General features: G+C 39.4%; 2 protein-coding genes across 4 annotated transcripts in view; one reads left to right on the top strand and one right to left on the bottom strand.

Moving 5' to 3' along the window:
• The window catches only part of RPRD1B (regulation of nuclear pre-mRNA domain containing 1B), a 461,056-nt gene extending 443,215 nt beyond the window's left edge, over positions 1-17,841 (bottom strand). Inside the window, exon 1 of one of the 2 annotated variants that reach the window (XM_053718581.1) lies at positions 17,614-17,841. In XM_053718581.1, the coding sequence (XP_053574556.1) occupies positions 17,614-17,764 (151 nt within the window). In that variant the 5' untranslated portion in view covers positions 17,765-17,841. The remainder of the gene's footprint in view (positions 1-17,613) is intronic. The other variant, XM_053718505.1, reaches the window with a different exon arrangement.
• Positions 17,842-17,884: 43 nt separating this feature from the next.
• Positions 17,885-24,833, top strand: part of TTI1 (TELO2 interacting protein 1) — a 66,092-nt gene continuing 59,143 nt past the window's right edge. The window contains exons 1-3 of one of the 2 annotated variants that reach the window (XM_053718150.1): positions 17,885-17,964; positions 18,791-21,002; positions 22,863-23,036. In XM_053718150.1, coding sequence (XP_053574125.1) covers positions 18,815-21,002; positions 22,863-23,036 — 2,362 coding nt within the window. In that variant the 5' untranslated portion in view covers positions 17,885-17,964; positions 18,791-18,814. Of the gene's footprint in view, positions 17,965-18,025; positions 18,247-18,790; positions 21,003-22,862; positions 23,037-24,833 lie in introns of those variants that run through there. The other variant, XM_053718082.1, reaches the window with a different exon arrangement.

Here is a 24,833-nt window from a genome sequence, read left to right as displayed (position 1 = left end):
GAATGTGTGAAGTTCCATGATACAAAAAGGTGAGGTTAAGAGAGAGATAGTCTAATGAACAGTGCAGGTGGTGAGGAGGAAGAAGTAATTGAATAAAGTAGTTTGTTATAGAGACAAAAAAGGTAGCAGAAAGGAATATGAATATATTAAGCATTTTTACAAACTAAGCAAAAAGTGGATAAAGCACAGTATTACAACAAAACTTGCTTTATCCCTTGTCCAATCCTTGTTCAGCTCTTGTATAATTCTTTTGCCCAATTCTTAATGCCTCACTTATAAATGTTCACTTAAGAGATGTGAACAGATGTTACAATACTGCTATCTAAACTTGCAATGCTAACAGCTGCAATGCTACCCCATAGCAGTGTTAAATTTATAGGACAGAGTTCAGCTGATTGCAATAATTAGTTAATGACATAATCAAAGAAAGTCAAAAGACCAATTGGAAAAAATTTGATCCAGGGTGAGATAAGTTAAAAAAAATAGACAATAGAATATGAAAGGAGGCTGGGGTTATACCATTAGTGAACTTATACATTTAGGAATTATCACAAGTATTGACAAGGTTTGAACATCACATTGCTAAAGATAAGCTATCAGCAATGAGAATACATAACATTTCAAAGATTGCAGGCACATACCAAAAGAGAGACTTAGAAAGAATACAGTTGCCACAGAAAATATGGAATTTGGCAGGAGTTGAATGCAGGACCCAATTCACATACCAAAAGAGAGAGACTTAGAAAGAGTACAGTTGCAACGGAAAACAGGGAATTTGGCAGGAGTTGAACCCCACCAGTTTGTGACGATTAAGCCTTTCCACTCAGCAGTCACATTGGGGAGGGTGTGGGCATGAAGGGGTTAATAGCACTAAGCCTCTGGTTCCCTTAAAGGGACACTGAACCCAAATTTTTTCTTTCATGATTCAGATGAGCATGCAATTTTAGGCAACTTTCTCAACTATTATCAGATTTTCTTCATTCTCTTGGTATGTTTATTTGAAGAAAAATTGATAATAGAAGTAAATTAGAAAGTTGCTTAAAATTGCATGCTCTATCTGAATCATGAAAGAAAAAAATTGGGTTCAGTATCCCTTTAACTCTACAAAAGGACCTTAAAGGGACACGAAATTAACCAACAAATACTGTCCACACCACCCCAGTTGAAAAAATCACTGCCACCACCAAGAAGGCGTGTCTTGGAAAACCCAATAACTCACACAAATTAACATTTAGTTAACGTGCCTTTAACCTTGTCTCTTCAAAGTGTGAATTCAGATATTAGAGCCCAAAGACAGAATTAGATTTGCTATGTGTTTAATAACAAAAATACCAATACAGGTTACACAGTGCCAAATTATAAAAACATTCAAAACAACATATATGCAAAGTTACAATTCTTTCAAATAAAATGGGACATGAAATAACACAATATCTAAGCTTTATTATGAAGTTCTTGAGAAAATTGGAGAACCTCTTTTAGATGTTAGCTGCTTGTGCTCCAGGCTAATACAAAAATTATAATGCAAATGTATTTTATAACCAATATCTACTTTAAAAATATATTTTTATTTATAATAATAAATGCATCATGCAAGAATATCTACATTTTAATTTATATATCCATTACTTAGACTAATATGAATTATACATGACCATGCATTTTATTCAAAAGATTGTAGTTATAAGACAAATTGTACTGTTCTCCCATTTTCCAGCCCCCTGTATCACACAACAGACATCAGCCAATCACAGACTAGTATACGTATACCCTGTGAGCTTGTGCACATGCTCAGTAGGATCTTATTTCCCAGAAAGTATGCATATAAAAAGACTGCAAAATGTGATAATGGGAGTCAATTGTAAAGTGTCTGCATTCTATATCTAAATCATAAAAGTTTATTTTGACTTGAGTTTCCCTTTAACTATTGCATACACATTAAAATGTGTTTATGTAAGATTGTTGCCTTTATTAGGGATCACATATGTTAAAGGGACACTGAACCCAAATTTTTTCTTTCGTGATTCAGATAGAGCATGCAATTTTAAACAACTTTCTAATTTACTACTTTATCAATTTTTCTTCATTCTCTTGCTTTCTTTATTTGAAAAAGAAGGCATGTAACCCATTTTTTTGGTTCAGAACCATGAAAAGCACTAGTTTATTTGTAGGTGAATTTACCCACCAATCAGCAAGAACCACACAGTGTGTTCACCAAAAATGGGCCGGCATCTAAACTTACATTCTTGCATTTCAAATAAAGATACCAAGAGAATGAAAATAATTTGATAAAAGGAGTAAATTAGAAAGTTGCTTAAAATTGCATGCTCTAGGGGAAGAATAAGCGAGATAACCTAGAAATTAAAATGTTTAAGAAGATCTCCCAAAATTTGTTAGTCAGGGACATATGGAGACTCCAGAATCCAGATCTAAGAGATTTCACCTGTTTGTCCCGAGCTCATAAAACTCTATCCAGAATAGACTTATTCCTTATTGACGAAAGACTGTGTAAAATGAAAATTATAGCCAAAATACTTCCTATCTGCATATCAGATCATAGCCCTATTACAATAGAAATTCAATATAATGACTTCAAACCAAGATCCTCTCGTTTCTTCTTCTCCACATGGCTGACGAATGATTTAAAATTTAAAAACTGGCTAAAAAGCAAATACGAAGATTATGCTGAATTTAACAAGACTTATTTTGATCGCCCAGATACTTTCTGGGAGGCTGCAAAGGCAGTCCTTAGGGGGGGAAATGATTTCATATATTGCTAACAGAAATAAAACACTAAGAATTAGAGAAACAGAAGTGACAAAACTGTAATTAACTCATATAATCGCTATTTGCTTGATAACTCCTCGGGAAATTGGATCAAAAAATGAAAGAGACTCATTTTTAACTTATAGAGAGACCCAGAAGTAGCTTAAACTCCAGGCAAGACTCTCGCTATGGCAACAAGGTTGGAAAGTTATTGGCCAATCTGATGAAAAGAGAAAAAAGATCCCCATTAATAGATAAGCTTCTGCATAAGAAGAAAACTCACACAAACGCAGATGACATCTCTAACATCATTTCAGAAATCTACTCTCTAAGGGATTCAGATAGGTTAAATCGGATGAATTCTGGAGCAAAATTACCCACCCTGTACTTGACGGTGAAAAAATGTTAATGGTTAACTCCCCAATCTCTCAGGAAGAAATGTTAAAGACTATTCAGGATCTGCCATCAAACAAGGCACCCGGTCCGGATGCATTACCAAATGAATTTTATAAAATCCTTGCACCATTCATTGTTCCACCGTTAAGTAAACTTTTTAACCACATGTTTATCAATGGAAAGGTAGTCTCGCCTCAATTCTGTGCATCCCACACCACTCTGATTCTTAAACCTGGGAAGAAATCCTATAGGCCCATAGCACTATTAAATTCCGATTATAAGATCCTGACCTCTATCATAGCCAAGAGACTGCAACTGGTACTCCCGGAAATAATTCATAAAGATCAACCAGGATTTTTGCAGAAACGAAATTTAACAGCAAAAATTAGGGAAGTATTAGTCACTATAGACTACTTTAAATCTACTGAGTTGACAGGGCAGAGGAGAGAGGGGGACTCCCCAGATCTAGCAATTGTCTCAATTGATGCAGAAAAAGCATTGGATTCAATCCACCAGGATCACTTGCTCTCGTCTCTCTATAGGTTCGGTTTCAGAGGGTACTTCCCTAAATTTGTGGAGAACTTATATAAAAAGTCATTCACAAGGTTAATTGTCAATAATACACTATCTTCTGAAATATTACTGGAAAGGGGAACGCGCCAGGGCTGCCCCCTCTCTCCTCTCCAACATTTCAATTGAACCTCTGGCAATAGCAATAAGAACACAAATGGAAGGAATAAAAATAGGTAGAGCAGAGCTTAAGATTGCGCTATACGCGGATGACATCCTGCTATATATCTCTAACACGCAAAACAATATACCTATACTTGTTTCAATTATAGAACAATTCGGATCCTTCTCGGGTTACAGGATCAATGCGTTAAAATGGTCATTGCATTAAAACATTTGAGAGTTTAAAAAGAGAATTCAGTCTTAGCAATAAAGAATTCTTTGCATATTTACAAATCAGACACTTTATAACAAAGATGACAAATGAATCTGGTTGGAACTGGTCCTGGGGGAAATTGGAGAATTGGCTTGTGTTAGTCAAAAATGGGTTTATGTCAATCTCACCATGCTATCAATTATTAATCTCTAACAAAGGGGAGACAAACTTAGGAAACTTAGCAGCTGCATGGGATTCTATGATAATTAAAATCCAGGCTTCTATTTTAAAAGTATCACAAATTACTCTATCGGCGACATGGAGAGAATCCCACACTAAGTTATTATATAGGACCTATTATACTCCGAAAAAAGGGATAAGATGTGGGAATACTAATTTCTGTATATGCCCAAAATGTTCATTACCATCGGCAGACCTTATTCATATGATCTGGGAATGCCCTAAGATTAAAAATTTCTGGGCTAAAATAGAATACTGGATTAATCAAGTATTAAAAATCTCTCCTCTGAGATTAGACATAAACTCTGTAATTTTTTTATGGGAAGCAACAAAAGATCTCCGGAAGCATAATAAAATAGTTAATATGTTAATTAATAGTTAATATGATTATTCTAGCGGCAAGATATTTAATTTTCAAAAAATGGAAAGGAAGGGCAAGCCCCAGTATAAACAAGCTCAAAACTTGCCTAAAAAACAATATATGATAGAGCAAAGAGACACTAACATAGAAGAAGAGAATGACATTGAAGGTTTCTTTAAAAAATGGACAGTTTTCATTAAAATATTTCCATTGAATGAAAGAGAACATATGATCTACCCATTCAGGAACTCAGAATTGGTGCTGTTGGGACTATGGTAGTTTCCCTTGCTCATCTCCCAGCCCCCCCTCCTTTTCCCTTTTTTTTTTTTCTTCCTTTTTTTTTTTTGGGGTGATGGTTATATGTTGTGTTTTGGTGTTATGTCTAGTGCTGTTTGGTTGTTTAGGTTTTCCTTCCTCTAGTTGATCAGGTACGTTAGGTTGGTTGATTTTTATGTGAATACTTGACTCAAGACCGAAAGGGAAGAAAAGGGTAAAATGTAATTATTGTTCAGGCTGCTACTTAAAAGATAAGATATAGTACGATAAAATAATGTAAGGCATAGTACATGTTGCATCTGAAAGTTTAATTTACATTAACATTTTTTGAAAAAGAACAAGCACTATACTACTACACTCTACTTCTTTGATATGAATATCTTGAAGATAGGGAAAAAATAGAAAAAAATAGGTTAAGATTACTTTTTTTTTTTTTTTTTACATGCTTATATTCTTCTGTGATGCAACAGAAATAACTATATGTTTTTCATGATGTGTATATTGTGAATCTTTTTCTCCTGTATTTATGCATTTTTTGATGCATCACATCTATGTTGTATTGTGATCTTAACCTCAATAAAAAACAAAAAAATAAAAAATTGCATGCCCTATTTGAATCAAAATTTGGATTCAGTGTCCCTTTAATATATATTTATGTTATAATAGTCAGTATCATTAAATTATGTATTTACATAACAGGCATGTAGTTATGTATATCTATAATAATTATACTGTATTTAATGAGAAGTAATAAAAACAACTAGCAACATTAATCACATTTTAATTTATATGCAAATATTTAAACATTATGCATTGCACATAATCATTTAAGCATTTATATGGAGGGCCTTAGCTTATACTTTTTAGTTTTAGATTACGGCTGATTAGGCGTAAAAGTTTAAATAATATGCATAGTATTTTGAAATATATATTTATTTTTTAAAACAATAGTAAGCAACCACTAAATTCCTTTAAATTATCTCCATTTAATCTATATTGTACATGACTATGCATATTGTCATGAAGATTAGGTAAACGCCAGAGGATCGGCAAAACCTCCTCAGCCTATCCAGGCTCCTGGAACTCAGTGCGGGACCGGAATTGAGCCCCGGCCCTCCAGAGGTTTTGCCAGTCATCCGGCGGTTGGCTGAAACCAGCGGTCTGGGGCTCAATTCTAGTCCGGCACTGAGTTCCAGGAGCCCAGATAGGCCGAGGAGGTTTTGCTGATCCTCCAGTGGTTGGCCGCCGGCGTTTTAGCGCATCTCTGTGACATTTTTAAACAATGATAATAACTTTATAGAATGTTTATTACTTACTAGGCGATAAGCATGCACAGAGGGCAGTCTATGTTTAAAATATATAAACCCCCAGCTAAAGTTACAAAAAATAAAAAAAAGTAACATTACAGAAAAAAAATAAACAAAGCTATCCAAAATAAAAATTAAAACCTAAACTAATACCCCTATAAAAATAAAAAAATCCCCCCAAAAATAAAAGGCACCCCTAATCTAATACTAAACTACAAATAGCCCTTTAAAAAAGGCCTTTTGTAGAGCATTCCTCTAAGTTAAACAGCTCTTTTACCTCTAAAAAATACTAAGTCCCCCCTAACAGTAAAACCCCCCCACCCACCAAACCCCCCCCCCAAAATAAAAAAAAACTAACACTAAAAAAAACTAGACTACCCAGTACTCCTAAAGGGGCATTTGTATGGGCATTCAGCTCTTTTACTGTCCCTAAAAGGTCAATCAGCTCTTTTTCAAGCACAAAAAATCCCTAATCTAAAAAAAAAAAATTATGCTTACCTGATACACGGCATCATCAATTACTGTCGGGAACATCACTCCTGGCCAGCAGGAGGAGGCAAAGAGCACCACAGCAAAGCTGTTAAGTATCACTCCCCTTCCCACAAACCCCAATCATTCGACCAAAGGTAAATGGAGAAAAAAGGAGCAACACAAGGTGTAGAGGTGCCTAGGTTTTAGTTAAAAATAACTGTCTTAAAATAAAGGACGGGGCCGTGGACTCACCATATCCGGAAAGAATTTTTATCAGGTAAGCATAAATTTTGTTTTCCTAAGATACAGCGAGTTCACGGCATCATCATTACTGTTGGAAACCAATACCCAAGCTAGAAGACACTGATTATTAGGGAGGGACAAGACAGGTAACCTAAACAGAAGGTACCACCTATTGAAGAACCTCTCTCACAAAAGTATCAAATTTGGAAAAAGTATGCAGAGAAGACCAAGTTGCAGTCTTGCAAATCTGTTCCACAGAAGCTTCATTTTTGAAAGCCCAAGAAGAGACAGCCCTGGTGGAATGAGCTGTAATCTTCTCAGGAGGCTGTTGTCTAGCAATCTCATAAGCCAAACAAATTAAACTTCTCAACCAGAAAGAAAGAGAAGTAGCAGTAGCTTTCTGACCTTTACGTTTCCCAGAAAAACAAATAGGGCAGAAGACTAGCGAAAATCCTTAGTCGCCTGAAGGTAAAAATTTAGAGCACGCTCCACATCCAAGTTGTGCAACACACGTTCCTTATGAGAAGAAGGGTTAGGACATAGAGAAGGAACAACAATTTCCTGATTAAAGGATCAACACCAGAATTTTTGTTGTTTAAAAAGATAGATAATCCCTTTATTACCCATTCCCCAGTTTTGCAAAACTAACACTGTTATATTAATACACTTTATTTCTGTGACTAACTTGTATTTAAGCATCTTCTAACCGCCCCTAATCACGAGACTTTAAGTTATTATCTATTGACTTGCATTTTAGCCAATTAGTGCAGTGTCTGCCACTAGCTACGGGCGTGATCACAATGCTATCTATATGGCCTACATGAGCTTGCTCTCCCCTGCTGTGAAAAGTAAAATAGAGGCAGTCTTCAAGGGCTTAGAAATTATCATATGCACCTTCCTAGGTTTGCTTTCAACTAGAATACCAAGAGAACAAATCAAAATTATTGATAAAAGTAAATTGGAAAGTTGTTTAAAATTACATGCCATATTTGAAAAATTAAAGTTTTTTTGGACTTGACTGTCCCTTTAATATTTCTATCCGAAACAACTTTAGGAAGGAAACCAAACTTAGTACAAAGAACAGCCTTATCAACATGAAAGATAAGATAAGGCGAATCACACTGCAAAGTTGAGAGTTTCGAAACTGTCTGAGCAAAAGAAATAGCAAAAAGAAACAAAACCTTCCAAGATAACAACTTAATATCTACGGAATGCATTGGCTCAAACAGAGTCTGTTGTAAAACCTTAAGAACAAGATTAAGACTTCAAGGAGGAGCAACAGACTTAAACACAGGCCCGATTCTGACCAAGGACTGACAAAAAGATTGCACATCTGGCCCGTCCGCCAGACGCTTATGTAGCAAGACAGAGCAGAAATCTGACCCTTCAGGGTACTAACTGACAAACATTTTTCCAGACCTTCCTGGAGAAAGGACAAAATCCTAGGAATCCTGACCCCATGCCAAGAGTAGCCCTTGGATTCACACCAATAAAGATATTTATGCCAAATCTTATGGTAAATCTCTCCAGTAACAGGCTTACAAGCCTAATTCATGGTCTCAATGACCGACTCAGAAAAACCATGCTTAGACAGAACAAAGCGTTCAATCTCCAAGCAGTCAGCTTCAGAGAAACGAGATTTGGATGAAGGAAGGGACCAAGAAGTAGAAGGTCCTTCCTCAGAGGAAATTTCCAAGGTAGGAGAGATTACATCTCCACTAGATCCGCATACCATATCCTGTGAGGCCACACAGGTGCTATTAGAATCACCAACGCTCTCTCTTCCTTGATATGAGCAATGACTCGTGGAAGGAGAGCAAACGGAGTAAACAGATATGCCAGTCTGAAGTCCCAAGGAATCACCAAAGCATCTATCAGAGCGGCCTGTGGATCACTTGATCCGTACCTTTGAAGCTTAGCGTTCTGCCGAGATGCCATCAGATCCAACTCAGGCACCCCCCATTTGAGGGTTAAGCTAGAGAACACCTCCGGATGGAGTTCCCACTCCCCGGGATGAAAAGTCTGTCTGCTCAGGAAATCCATTTCCCAGTTGTCCACTCCTGGAACGTGGATGGCAGATAGACAGCAATTGTGAGCTTGTGCCCACTGAATAATCCGAGCCACCTCTTTCATGGCTAAGGAACTCCGAGTTCCTCCCTGGTGATTGATGTAAGCTACTGAGGTGATGTTGTCCGTCTGAAACCTGAACTGGGCTAAGAACAACTGAGGCCAAGCCATCAGAGCATTGTAAATCGCTCTCAACTCCAAGATGTTTATGGGGAGAGCAAACTCCTCCCGAGTCCCTGCGCCTTTAAACGAGTCCCAGACAGCTCCCCAGCCCAGTAGGCTGGCATCCGTGGTCACAATCACTCAGGAGGGTCTCCGAAAGCATGTTCCCTGAGACAAATGCTTCTGAGAAAGCCACCACGGGAGAGTCTCTTGTCGACTGATCTAGGTCTATCCTCTGAGATAGATCCGAATAGTCTCCGTTCCTCTACCTGAGCATGCATAGTTGCAGCGCTCTCACATGGAATCGAGCAAAGAGAATGATGTCCATGGAAGTGACCATCAGTCCAATTACCTCCATACATTGAGCCCCTGATGACCAAACAGTAGATTGTTGAGAGATGCCAGAGGAGAGAATTTTGAATTTTCTGACCTCTGTCAGAAATATTTTCATCGATAGTGAAAAATAACACCCTTGCAGCTGGAGCAAGGGAACTCTTTTCCAGATTCACTTTCCAACCGTGGGAACGTAAAAAAGACAACCCCAGAGGCAGAACTTTTTTTCACTTTCTGCAATGAGAATTTTTTAATGAATATTTTTCTGCAGGTCATTTTGAAATGAAATTTGATTTTAAATTAGGCAGTTATTCTAAAGTGCCAACTAAATTGCAATGTGTTGATTAACTGGAGAGTAAAGTAATGTTTTAAAGTTTTACAATATATTGCATTGCAAATTAGCTGCAGAGCAAAATAAAATTGTGTTATGTTTTTAAAATGCCTCAAATATTTTTTTCCCTTTGCTTTTGGTCTAACATTACATAATTAGAAGGTTAAATGTAATAAAAAGGTGCATTGCTCACATTAAAGGGACACTAAACCCAAAAGTTTTCTTTCATGATTCAGATCGAGAATACAATTTTAAACAACATTCCAATTAACTTCTATTATCTAATTTGCATCATTCTTTAGATATCCTTTGTTGAAGAAATAGCAATGCATATGGGTGAGCCAATTATACAAGGCATCTATGTGCAGCCAGCAATCAGCAGCTACTGAGCCTATCTAGATACGCTTTTCAGCAAAGGATATAAAGCAAATGAAGAAAATTAGATAATAGAAGTAAATGAGAAAGTTGTTTAAAATTGCATGTTCTTTATTAATCATGAAAGAAAGAAAAAATTGGGTTTCATGTCCCTTTAACTTCTTAAATTAAGGAGTAAGAGCTTTGCAAAGGCTAGGAGGCAAGGTTAAATATATATATTTATTTATTGGTAATTTAATGCAGGCACTTGACAGATTTTATAATTTTATTACTAAAATTGCCATGTTATGTGCCTGCAGGAATATGATTTTTGTTTGTTTGTTTACAAATAAAGGGAAAACAATAACCTAGTTTCATCTGCTAGGATAACAAAGTAATACAGTAAATTAGGGCTGATGTTCAATGTGCCTAATAATTTGTGTACTATTATGAAAACAGTGTGCTTTATAAGAAGCTCCTAAAAAGGACACTGAACCCAAATTTTTTCTTTCGTAATTCAGATAGAGCATGACATTTTAAGCAACTTTCTAATTTACGCCTATTATCACATTTTCTTCATTCTCTTGGTATCTTTATTTGAAATGCAAGAATGTAAGTTTAGATGCCGGCCCATTTTTGGTGAACAGCCTGGGTTGTTCTTGCTGATTGGTGGATAAATTCATCCACCAATAAAAAAAAAGTGCTTTCCAGAGTCTGAACCAAAAAAAGCTTAGATGCCTTCTTTTTCAAATAAAGATAGCAAGAGTACAAAGAAAAATTGATAATAGGAGTAAATTAAAAAGTTGCTTAAAATTGCATGCTCTATCTGAATCATGAAAGAAAAAATCTGGGTACAGTGTCCCTTAAATGAACAAACAAAAGTTTGCTATATGGTAAATGTTAGATACAGAAACACTTGTGAGCACTGGTATTTTTGTTAAGTTCAGTTATTGGGGTATCACAAATATGTTCCAAAAGGACATGTGTTAACTATACTAGTCACTAAAATGTACAAGCAACATCACATTTTCAAAATGCTCATTTTAAACATTTGTAGCCTCTCTTAAATCAGACTGCTATAACAGCAAACAAAAACAACAAACAACAACAACAAAAAAACCTCTCCACACGGTAACATCAACATCTCATATAAGCTCAGCATAACTATTTGATAAGAGCCTCACCGTTCCACCGACACTGTTTCTTTGAAGGGCTGTTGTACTAAACTGCTATAAATCAAGCCTCCCCAGGCTTGCAGGAAGTAGCCACTGACATTCCCTCCTGCACTAGAAAGGCTCTGTAGTCCCGCATGTGGAGCAGCCCTCCTCCACGGCAAATAAACAAATGCAGATGTTAACCCAATGGCTTCCAAAATAGCTGCTGTGTATTGCACAGAAATACATTGCAGCAATCTTTGTTAGCCATAGGATGGGGGTTAAAAAAGGCAAGCAGTGAAGTCACTATAATCAGATATGCACTGTGAGGCACGCATAGGTGAGGAGGAACTGACTTGCAGTTAGTTGTAAAGAAATTTTATAGTGTGCAAAGAGGAACGCTTCAGCTCTATGCTCTGCATTTGTAGGATCCAATCTTTCTGCAGACAGGCTGCATTTTCTGCAATGACATCGCAGATCGCACTATGTTCTGCCTTGGGGAAGACAACAAGATCTCTTTGTGAGATTTTGCTTGTTGAAAAGATGGCGTTTGGACCAATATGTCGTCCAGATAAGGCGCCACAGCAATTCCCTGAGACCTGACAACTGCTAAGAGAGCCCCCAGAATCTTTGAAAAAATTCTGGGAGCTGTAGCAAGACCAAATGGAAGAGCCACAAACTGAAAGTGCTTGTCCAGAAAGGCAAACCTCAGATATTTGTGATGATCCCTGTGAATGGGAACATGAAGTTATGCATCCTTCAAATCTATGGTCGTCATGAACTGACGCTCTTGTACTAAAGGAAGAATTGAACGTATCGTCTCCATCTTGAAGGACGGCACTCTGAGAAATTTGTTAGACACTTTAGGTCCAGAATCGGTCTGAAGGTTCCTTCCTTTTGGGAACCACGAACAGATTGGAATAGAAACCCAGACTCTGCTCCTGAATTGGAACAGGCACTATCACTCCCAGGGAGGAGAGATCCTGTACACATTTCAAAAACTCCTCTCATCTTGTCTGGTCTGCAGATAATCTTGAGGTGTCACTCTCCCTCTTGCTCATACTAGCTGCTGGTGACATCTCCCCTAATCCTGGTCCCCCACAACAACCATGTGTGCCTTTCAATAGACTTAAAGGGCCATAATACCCAAATGTTTAAACACTTGAAAGTGATGCAGTATAGCTGTAAAAAGCCGACTAGAAAATATCACCTGAACATCTCTATGTAAAAAAGAAAGATATTTTACCTCAAAAGTTTCTCAGTAGCCACATCCCATTGTAAAGGATTTCTAAGCATCATATTAGTATGTCTGTCCTGGGACAGCCGAAGGTATTAGTCTCGTGCATTCTCTTGTTATTTCCCTATTCAGTGTAAGGAAGTTTAAATGAAATCACATGAGAGTTAAGTCAAATCTCATGAGATCACAGTAAAAGAGTTCATGACCTCAGCACTGCTGATGCCGATTGGCTGCTGTTCATTTCTTCATTTTTTTTTATTTATTTTTTTTTAACCTGCAGCTGGGAGCAGCTGAGAATAACTTTTTACACAGAACTTACTCTGCTGAGCTAAGGAAATTGTGAGGTAAAATATCTTCCTTTTTTACATAGAGATGCTCAGGTGATATTTTCCGGTCAGCTTTTGACAGTTATACTGCATCGTTTCAAGTAATTTAGCATATCAGTATTATATCCCTTTAAAAAAACAAAACTCTGTTAACCTTAATCTCATTCCTCTTGATTTTAAATCTGCCACCCCATTCACTTGTGCACTCTGGAACTCTCACTCTGTTTGCAACAAGTTCACTTCTATCCATGACCTCTTTATCTCCCACTCTCTCAACCTTCTGGCTCTCACAGTAACCTGGCTCTATTCTTCAAAGCATCCACTGCTGCACTGTAACATGGGGGTCTCCACTTCAGCCACACTCCTAGGTCTGGTAATAGACAAGGAGGTGAAGTTGGTATTTTACTTTCCTCTCGTTGCACCTTTCAACAAATACAGCCCTTCTCTTCCCCCACATTTTCTTCATTTAAAGCACACATGATTCGCTTCAGTCATACACCGCCCCCCTGGCTCCTCAACTCAATTTTTAGATCACTTTGCTGCCTGGCTACCTTATTTCATTTCCTCAAACACCCCTGCCCTCATTGTTGGCGACTTCAACCTCCCTGTTGACAATCCCACTACCTCCTCTGCAAAACAATTTCTGCAACTCACTTCCTCTTTCAGCCTGTCACAATGGACGGACTCTCCCACTCACAAAGATGGTCACTCCCTTGATCTGATTTTCAGCTATCGATGCACTATTTTAGATTTCACAAACTCCCATTTTCCGCTTTCTGACCATCATTTCCTCACTTGCAAGATCACATCCCTCCCTACAACTCCCCCCTCCCTCTACCCCTCACACCAGCATTAAGTCATTAGATCAGCAACAGCTCGCTAGCTCTCTCGAACCTCTCCTCTCTTCCATCCCCTCCTTTTCCTGCCCTGAACAATCAATCTGCCACTATAACTCCACCCTTACATCGGACCTTGATAACCTGGCCTCACCTACCATAGCTCAGAAATCACACACTCACCCTCAGCCCTGGGCACACTCCTCTGACACGGTACCAACGCAGATGTTTCCGTACTGCTGAGCAACACTGGAGAAAATCTCATAGTTCAACTGACTTTCTTCACTACAAGTTCATCTTGAACTCCTACTATTCTGCCCTTAATTTTTTAAGCAACAATACTTCCCTACTCTTGTCTCTACTCTTTCCTCTAACCCAAAACGTCTGTTCTCCACGTTCAATACTCTTCTCCGCCCATCTCCTACTACAACTTCTCTCTCAGCTCAAGATTTTGCCAGCCACTTCAATAACAAAATTGACTCCATCAAAAATTAAATCAGCTCTCAAAATATTACCAATCCTCCCCTCTCAAAAGCTCACAATCAACCAAAACCCACATAGCCATAAATTTAGCTCTTTTGCCCCTGTTACCGAGGAAGAAGTTTCTGCCCTTATACTGTTCTCCCACCTCACTAAATGCCCCCTCAACCCCATCTCCTCACAGCTACTCCGCTCCCTCTCTTCTACCCTTACCCCTATACTCACACACATCTTCAAACTCTCCCTCAGCACTGGTATATTTCACTCATCTCTAAAACATGCATTGGTCACACCTATCTTCAAAAAACTTCTCTCAATCCAATCTCCCCATCCAACTTCAGCCCTATTTCCCTACTCCCTCTTTCCTCAAAGCTTCTTGAAAAGCTAGTATATGCACGTATATCCCATTTCCTTACATTAAACTCCCTCCTTGACCCACTGCAATCTGGATGTCGTCCCAATCACTCCACATAGACAGCAATTGTTAAGGTTACCAATGACCTACTTACAGCAAAATCCAAAGACCACTTCTCTCTGCTTATCCTCCTTGATCTGTCTGCAGCCTTTCATACTGTTGACCATCCTCTTTTGCTCCAAACCCTCAAATCCTTCGGTATTTGCGACAGAGCACTCTCGTGGTTCTCTTTCAATCTAACTGAACCTTTAGTGTAGCCTTCTCCGGAGGATCCTCTGCCCCGTTACCAATTTCTATTGGGGTACCTCAAGGCTCTGTCCTCTGTCCCTTTCTCTTTTTAATCTACACATCATCATTAGGTTCTTTAATAAAGTCCCATGGGTTTCAATATCATTTGTATGCCAATGACACCCAAATCTACCTCTCTGCATTAGACATATCTCCTTCCTTGCTAACCAGTGTCACTAACTGTCTCATATCTCATCTTGGATATCCTCTCACTACCTTAAGCTAAATCTCTCCAAAACTGAGCTCCTTATTTCCCCCCATTCTTCCTTTAACTCCTCACATTTAGTCCTTGGCTAAAGCATGCCGCTTACACCTTAAAAACCATCTCTAAAATTAGACATTTCCTTACACAAGACACAACTAAGATTTTAATCCACTCTCTAATCATTTCCCACCTCGACTATGGCAACTCTGTCCTCTCTGATCTCTATAGCTGCCGCCTAGCTCCTTTACAATCCATAATGAATGTCTCTGCCAGACTCATCTTCCTTACACACCGCTCTTCATCTGCTGCACCTCTCTGCCAATCCCTTCACTGGCTTCCTCTTGCCTCCAGGATTAAACACAAAATCCTCACTCTGACATACAAAGCCCTCAACTGCACTGCTCCCCCCTACATTTCAGACCTTGTCTCACGATACTCCCCCTCCCGTCTCCTTCACTCTGCTCATGATCTCCTGCTCTCCTCCTCTCTTGTTACTTCCTCACATTCCCATTTACAGGACTTCTCCAGAGTGTCTCCCATCTTGTGGAACTCCCTGCCTCACTCCACAAGACTCTCCCCTAGTTTTAGCAGCTTCAAGCACTCCCTAAAGACTCTACTATTCAGAGATGCATGCAACCTACACTAACCTTTCCTAACTCTATTGCTTTCCCCTTGAACCCCTTAGAACAGAGCTTTCCAGACTTTTTATGTTGGCGACACACTTTTTAGACCTACATCATTTCGCGACACAGTAATTCAGTTGTACTGGCAAACAGGAGGTTTAACTGTTTTAAGAGATACGGACATGTACATAAATGGTATAATAATGAAATGTATTTACAAGTAACAGTAAGTATGTGCAAGAATTAAAAAAAGTTTAATAACACCAACAGCTACTTACTATTTTAATGGGATGTATGAGGTTAATGGGATGAACACAATTTCAGAATATTTGGTGGAATATTAGATAAAGACACTCGCATTTCATCATCAAGCATTTTTAAGCTTCCCCTTCCTATCCATATATCAAGAGCAGGAGCAGCAATGCACTACTGGGAGCTAGTTTCAAATAAAAAACCTCTGACTTCAGCTCAGCGTTTAAGCTGCCGCCCTCAGAGCTTGGTGAGTCCAATTAACTACTGCCCGCGCTGCAAGCACACTGCTGTCCCACTCACTGACTACACATGCAGTCACGAGCCAATTAAGGAGACTACACGTGCAGTCAGGAGCCAATGTGCCGCCAATGGGAATAGTTTCAGTTTCCACTGAGCTGCGCCAGTAGGTTAAGATGATCTGTGACCCCCTAGGTATCAATCACGTGTCAACCATGTGATATGCGAAGCAGGCAGGCGGAAAGTCAGAAACCAAAAAAAAAATGTAAAAAAAAATTAAATTTAAAAAAATTTGTGCTGAAGCAGGGACACACCTACACACTGCTGCCGACACACTAGTGTGTCCCGACACACAGTTTGGAAAGCACTGCCTTAGAATGTAAGCCTAAGAGCCAGCTGTTTGTAGATCACCTTCATAAGAGCCGACTACAACAGTGCAACTCTCTGCAGGGCCCTCTACCAATTTGATCCCTATAAATGTTATCTTGTATACCGCCTATGTTTATAGCGCTGCAGAATCTGTTGGCACTCTACAAATACCTAATATTAATAATGAATAGTGCTGCCCAGGGTCACTATTTTTGCGCTGTCCAGCAGAAAAATGCATGTTTCCCTCTGCACACCCTGCAGCATGTGTAACTTATAAGTGTCCAGGAAAACATTGCTGAGGTGGCAAACCTAACAGGCACATATACACACACGTTACAGTCTCTCATGATCAGGCACGTAGGCCACAGTCTCTCGAGCGCAGGCACCTACACGGACGCCACAGTCTCTAGAGCGCAGGCACCTACACGGACGCAACAGTCTCTAGAGCGCAGGCACCTACACGGACGCAACAGTCTCTAGAGCGCAGGCACCTACACGGACGTCACAGTCTCTAGAGCGCAGGCACCTACACGGACGCCACAGTCTCTAGAGCGCAGGTACCTACACGGACGCCACAGTCTCTAGAGCGCAGGTACCTACACGGACGCCACAGTCTCTAGAGCGCAGGTACCTACACGGACGCCACAGTCTCTAGAGTGCAAGCAAGTACACACATGCCACAGTCTCTCAAGCACTATTATGCACAGACATGTACACCACAGGCTCTAACTTGTTTTTGCAAATAATCTCTAGGGTATAGACACATACACACACCATACTTCATCTTGCATGAACACGTACACAAACTATAAGCATTCTTTCTCTCTCATAGTAAGCATGCTGTGCATTCTCTCACAAAATTAATAAATGCACACTATATTTTGTTTGACATAGTACATGCATGCAGCCAGCACTTTATTCCTTCTTACGCAAACACTAAAAGGCACATCATCTTTAGTAAAAAAAACACGGCCAGCATGTGTCCACATGCTTCTCACCTCTCCTGAGCTCTCGGTGCCAGACACTAACGATCACTGCTGCATGTTTCCGGTGATGGATAAGCCAGAGTGACAGGGTCTGGACGCTTTGTTGAGAATTGCTTAGCTCTGATAATTTCTTCTCCAGGGCCGGCTCGGTAAATGACGCCATATCGGTTTACAGGGCCACCGGGCCCAGCTCAAGATGGCTGCCTGACCTCTCACCCCAAAGCAAATCACGTGTCACACAACAGAGTATCACGTTCCCAAGACAACGGTCAAACGTGCACGGTGAAGATAGCACAACTGCGCCTTTCGATCACGTCACTTCCGGCATATGAAATCGCCCTATCCTCTTCATTATAGGCTAAGGTAAGGCATGTGCATGTATGAAATGCAAATTGCGTTTGATAACGTGATTAGGGAACTCTAGTGTGGGAATATAAACTAAATGATATACTGGAATGTTTGTGCTCGTTGTCTAGCGTTGTTTCTTTTCAATACACTACCGTGAAGTATGTTTTTTTGTGTATCTTTCTAATACTAACTACACAACTTGTACCATTATTCTTGAAAAATAAACCTACAACCACCATCATTCTGTAACTTATTGTAAAGAACAAAAGGGAATACTCTGAGGAAGACAGGTGTATGGTAATTATGCACTATACATATAGAGCTTTTTTTACAAGCCTGAAATGTTGGCAACAGTGCTATTAATACGATATGCATTGAAACATATTCTGCGTAGCATTCTTCCAAACGTGTATGCATCATTTAAAAACATAATTTGACCATGCAAACACAGATGACTATTAGCTCAGTCAGGGGTATATTCAAGCACTCCAGTGTTTCTTGAAAAATTAATTAGTGACCAACATACTAAATCAATTCCTCTAACTATGCCACATTTGCTAAGAGTGAGCTAAAGAAAAGTTTTGACCTAGTAAAAGCAGTATGAATAAAGTCTTAAGTTAGCTGTGTCCCTAAAAATGTTTAACTACAAATATAGTGTGCATAAGTGTCTTCACTAGCTGGTGAATTAGTAGTATAGAATAAAAATTATAGTCTTCATTTTTTTATTATTATATATTTTTTTAATGAATAGCTCTCCCCCTAACTGGCATTGACCTATATTGGGTAATATATGTGAGGTGCAGTTATTGATCTTCAAAATTCTTTTTTTTTTTTTTTAAAGCCATAAGCACCTGAATGGACCACCATGACCGAGTCTTCAACCAACCACTCTGCTGCCTTCAATGTACTGCGCCCAGCTTGCGTGCAGCTGACTCAGGAGCAGACTGTACAAAATGTGAAGAACTTACACACTCAGATATCCAAAGTGGAAGTGTCTGCTCTTCAGCCATTGTTTGATTACATCCTGTTTCCTCTCCGTTTCTCTCTAAAGATACCTGGCCCCAAGAAACCAAATCTTGTGCAGTCTGTTTTGGAGTGTGTTTCCTATCTTCTGTCTCACACTCATGTGCAAAATGAGAAAACATTTCAGGAGTTGTTTAGCGAGATCTGCGGCTGCATACCCTCTAATTCTTTGCACTCAGTGCCTGAGGAGATGAAGTTGTCTGCAGTCTCTGCACTGAGCTCTCTCATCCAGTCCACAAGTACGGATGTTATTCCTGTCTTACATAAGCACTCTTTTCTTCCTGAGCTGGGATATGCCATCTCTTTGCTATTGCGTCTTGCAGAGCTGGAAAAGTCACGTGAAATCCGTTTGAAGTCTTTGACTTGTCTAAATTGTCTGCTTTTGCAGTCCAGCAATCAAAATGCTGAATTGGGGGATCTTTTTGCTTCTTTCCTTCCTGGCATTTGTACTGTGCTTACTAGGATTATTAATGGAGACCCAAAGCAAGGCTACAAAGTGACACATTCTTCCTTGAAACTTTGGACTGGTATTGTTAGCTTGGTGATGTCAGATAACAGCCTTGCACATGTTGTGGCAAATAAACCTGTGCCCACGGGGATAAGTGGGAGGGTGGCAGAGCTTTTAGTACACAGGAATGAGACATGGGTAAAACATACAGCAAGTCGTCTTTTTATTCATCTGGACAGTATCACAGTACGGTGTACCTCTGACCCTCACTGGAAGGTGAGGATGCAGCTAATTGACCTTGCCCAAATCCTTCTTACAAATTGCAGGAATTCCATGGTGGATTCAATGGGGAATTTACTGAAGATCTTGGTTGGACATATGAATGATGAGAGGCCAGAAGTTAAGGCAAAGGCAAAAGAGATTCTTCTTGAGGTAGCAGAGGAAGGGCCAGCATGCAATGCTTTAAAGGAGGTTTTGTCAGAGAGCCTCCACTCACTGGCTGTGACCCTTCCTAGATTGCTGAGCTCTCAAGATGACCAGGGAAAGTTGCATACACTGGGTCTTTTAATTGGATACTTACAACTTCTTGGATCCCAGCTGATGTTCACTCTACATTCACAGGCACACTTACAGCGTCTCTCCAGTGCACTTCTGCAAACACTGGAACTGGACTTTAGCTCTGTGAAAGTGGTGGAGGAACATCTCCCTTCACCTTCTGTTCCTTTAGGGTATAGTGACCCTGCACCTGACACAGTTCAGAAAAAAAGCTTCAGGTTCTTTAGAGACTCACGGGTGCTTTCCTTAATCCAGAGTGTGTGTCGACTGCTGGGCTATCATGGAGATTTGTGTCTTCTGATAGACCACTTTCTGGGTCTCTATCGAGCACACCGGCTGCCTGCTTTGATAGTGTTGAATCAGCTGGTGCTTGGAGCAGCTGGAATTGAAGTAGAGATATTGCATCTTGAAAGCTGTACACCAGATAGTGTAGAGCTTTTGGATGCTGTACGTTTACTCCTGGAAGAGTACACAGACCCTGCTAACTGGAATCTTTATACATGCCAGGGAAGCGATGAATTGAGTGATCAGTTAGCATCGCTGCAGATTGGATCCACTAAAAAGTACTCCATCAGTGATTTAAGTGCCAATGCCTGGAAGCTTAGTCTGCAGCTAGAGGGCATCTCCTGCTTTGCCCAGGCACTGGGTCCATCCTTCCGTCGACTCCTCATTACTACTCTATACCCAGTGTTGGAGAAAGCTGGAGACCCATCATTGTTAGTCAGCAGAACAGCAATATTAACACTGGAGGATATGAGCCTGGCTTGTAGATACCAGGATGTCAGGGACCTGATTGAAGGCAATGCAGACTACCTTGCAAGTGAGGTCTCTGTTGGGCTCCGACGACTTCATCAGATGCATGGAGGAGCAGCCCGGGTCCTGCACTCTATGCTAGAGAACTGTGGATCAACTCTTTTATCATTGCTAGGAGAGCTTGTAGAGGATATGCTTTGTGCTCTAGACCAGTCACAGAATGAAGGTGCCTGTATCCTGTTCCCTGTGTTGAAATCACTTGCTGTTCATTTAGGTGAGTAAAACCTTTAAACCAGGGCTTCTGTTCTAAAACTCATACACCACCAGCACTTAGCTGCATGTTGCCTTGCTACAGTTGTAGTATGTGTTAACACCTACCTCTCCCCTGCTTTCCTCTTTGGTTGTCACAAGTCTATTTGATTTGGAATCTTATTACCTTCTTATAATGGAAGATGTCTGCCTGACCTTATATTGACTTTAAAGGGACAGTCAACACCATCATGTTTGTTGTTTAAAAAGATAGATAATCCCTTTATTACCCATTCCCCAATTTTGCATAAATAACACAGTTATAATAATACACATTTTACCTCTGTGATTACCTTGTATCTATGCCTCTACAATCCCCCCCCCCCCTTATTTTAGTTCTTTTGACAGACAGTGCTGTCTCCTAGGTAACTTCACGTGCATGAGCTCAATATTATCTAACGCCCTCTAGTGGTGAAAAACTTTCAAAATACATTCAGATTAGAGGTGGTCTTCAAGGTCTAAGAAATTAGCATATGAGCCTGCCTAGATTTATCTTTCAACTAAGAATACCAAGAGAACAAAGCAAAATTGGTGATAAAAGTAAATTGGAAAGTTGTTTAAAATGACATGTCCTATTTAAATCATGAAAGTTTATTTTGGACTTGATTGTCCCTTTAACATTCAGAATTTTGTACCACAATAGACTTTTCACAGTTTCCAAGTTTATTAGGTGTTCTAAATAAGCCTTCTTCTATTCCTGTTTTGTAACGCATAAATCCTTGAATCCTATGTATAACCACTAAGTATATTTCATACAAGTACTGCATAATACGTCTCCTTTTAATTAACCCCTTAATGACCACAATGTACCCTGTATGTCACTGGTCGTTAAGGGTTTTTTCAGGACATAATAGCACAAGTCTAGCAAGAACACGCTATTAATGCCCTCCCTCCAGAAGGCTTTGTGGAATAGAGCAGTCTCAACGCTGGTGGCAAGACCGCGCTATAAAACAATCAAGTCCCAAAAAAGGCCAGTGACATACAGGGAACGTCGCTGGTCCTTAAGGGGTTAAGATAGTTTTCCTAATGCTTTATCACCCCCTATTGTAAGTTCCCCTTTTGCTTTGTTAAATCCACCTTTAAAGGGACAGTCAAGTCACAAACTTTCATGATTTAAATAGGGCATGCAATTTTAAACAACTTCCCAATTTACTTTTATCACCAATTTTGCTTTGTTCTCTTGGTATTCTTAGTTGAAAGCTAAAACTAGGAGGTTCATATGCTAATTTCTTAGACCTTGAAGACTGCCTCTAATCTGAATGAATTTTGACCACTAGAGCGCATTAGTTCATGTGTTTCATATAGGGACATAAAACAATTTAGGATAGAGACAAAATATAATCATATGTACTTAGTTTACCTGCAAATTTATAGTGCAGCGCCTCGCCATTAACCCTTTCTTTTAAGTGTCCGAATTGTACAGCTCTAACTCCCCCCACACAATTCCTTTTATGGCTGCATATATATCCACCATTGATATGGTTTAATGCAATAGTTTAACAGTTATTATCTGCTGGAGCATGCCTAGAAGCAAATAAGCTGCTGTGAACTCAGTTAAAATACAATGCCTGTGTTTCTGATGCTAAACACTGATAATGTGGGGGTGCGGATCGGTCTACTGCAGAAAGCACAGCTATGTAAGTCATTTTGCTTATTTTTTTAAATGATTTTAAAATACTTGCCAGCAATTTGTAAACATTTTTTTTATTCAAACTATTTTTACTTAATTAGCCCTTTTAGGATATGCACAGATCTCAACATGTTTTATGGCACTTTAACTCTTATTTATCCTTATGTCACTTTCCATTACACTCTACTTCTCCAGGAAAGTGGTTTCCCCCAACAAATAATCATGTGACTCCAGAATTAACTGAGGCTTCTGTTTGGGTCCCTGAGAATTCTAAGAGTTTGGCACAAGAGATACAGGATTTTGTGAGGGATCACATAGAACAGCAGCGTATAGCAAGTGGGGATGTCCTGGAGGAGGAGGAAAACACAGGTAACCTTTCTCTGCAAAATACTATTTCATGCATAGAAATTTTATTCTATGAAAAGGTCATTTTTTTTTAATTTTATTTAAATTAAAGGGAAATTGTAGTAAAAAAAAATTACATGGTCTAACCTCCCCACCAACAAAGGGGTTAAACACATAAAGTCATTCTCAGGAGCATCAGAGCTGAACTCAACTGGTGTTTGGTGAGGTTGTGTGACTGGTAATTGCTCACTGGCCAATTGCTGCTTGAGGCCAGCAGGGGAAACATCACACAAATTACAGCATGCCATTTTTGTGTAAATTTGAAAATCGTATATTTCTCCCACACAAAGGCAGACCACACATACTGCTAATTTAGATAAATTAATGTGTTAATCCAATGTATCTACCACTACTCAACTGTATTCAATGAAATCGTTGGTAAAAATCTATTACAAGCAAAACTGTAAGAATACAAATTAAACATAATGCTTTTACGTCTACTGCTGCTATATATGTTTGCTAGTCTTTTTCATGAACTATATTCTGAGTGGAAAATGGGGTACACTATACACCTTAAAGGGACATTATACACTCATTTATTCTTTGCATAAATGTTTTGTAGAGGATCCATTTATATAGCCCAAAAATTTTTTTTGTTTTTTTTAAATGTATAGTTTTGCTTATTTTTAAATAACATTGCTCTGATTTTCAGACTCCTAACCAAGCCCCAAAGTTTTATGTGAATACCGTCAGATACCTACTCCTAGCTTGCTCCTGTTTGTGTAAAGGGTCTTTTCATATGCAAAAGAAGGGGGAGGGGGAGGGTCTTGCAGTGGGCTTTCCGGCTACCTTTTCAACAGAGCTAAACTGAGAGCTTCTAAGTAACGGCTAGATTACGAGTTGTGCGTTAAGGTAAAAAAGCAGTGTTAAGAGGTCCTAACGCTTTTTTACGCCCGCTGCTATTACGAGTCTTGCAGGTATAGGGGCACCACACACTTCTTTGGCCTTACCGCAAAACGACTTACATAAACTTCGTAAAGTATTTTTTTCTATGGGACTTCCATAGTGCCAGTATTATGAGTCTGTCCTGGGAGGCCAAAAAGTGAGCGGTACACCCTCTACCTCCAAGATCCCTAACGCATTTAAAAGTCAGTAGTTAAGAGTTTTATGGTACAACGCCGTAGCATAAAACTCATAGCTAAAGTGCTAAAGTGCTAAAAAGTATACTAACACCCATAAACTACCTATTAACCCCTAAACAGAGGCCCCCCGCATCGCAAACACTAAAATTAAATTTTTAACCCCTAATCTGCCACTCCGGACACCGCCGACACCTACATTATATTTATGAACCCCTAATCTGCCGCCCCCAATGTCGCCACAACCCACCTACACTTATTAACCCCTAATCTGCTGCCCCAACGTCGTGGGGATCGCTAATATACAGTATCATGTCATCCGCAAATAGCGAGAGATGCATTTCAGATTTCCCTATTTGTAAATTAGTGGTCTAATTTCTGATCTGGATGGCTAAAGGTTTTATTGCGAAGTTGAATAGAAGGGGTGAAGGGTAGAACATTTTTAACAATATCTGTCTGCTAATTACAAACAAGTGACTGTGTCCCTTACAGCAATTGGAGCTAAGTTGTATGATACTCATTAATCTCCTACATCCAGAAAAACCTGCAAGCAAACCATTAGCTGCTTTGGTTGCTTTACTCACTGTCCACTATCAGCCACTGCCCATTGAGATTACTGAAATATTAAAATTTTACAAAAGACATCAAGAGCCTGAGAATGCATTTCATCCTTTGCCACTGC

Source organism: Bombina bombina, chromosome 1 (genome assembly GCF_027579735.1).
Source record: "Bombina bombina isolate aBomBom1 chromosome 1, aBomBom1.pri, whole genome shotgun sequence".
NCBI classification, from domain to species: Eukaryota; Metazoa; Chordata; class Amphibia; order Anura; family Bombinatoridae; genus Bombina; species Bombina bombina.
The sequence above is the reverse complement of the archived record's forward strand: the minus strand, read 5'-3'. Positions and strand labels throughout refer to the sequence as shown.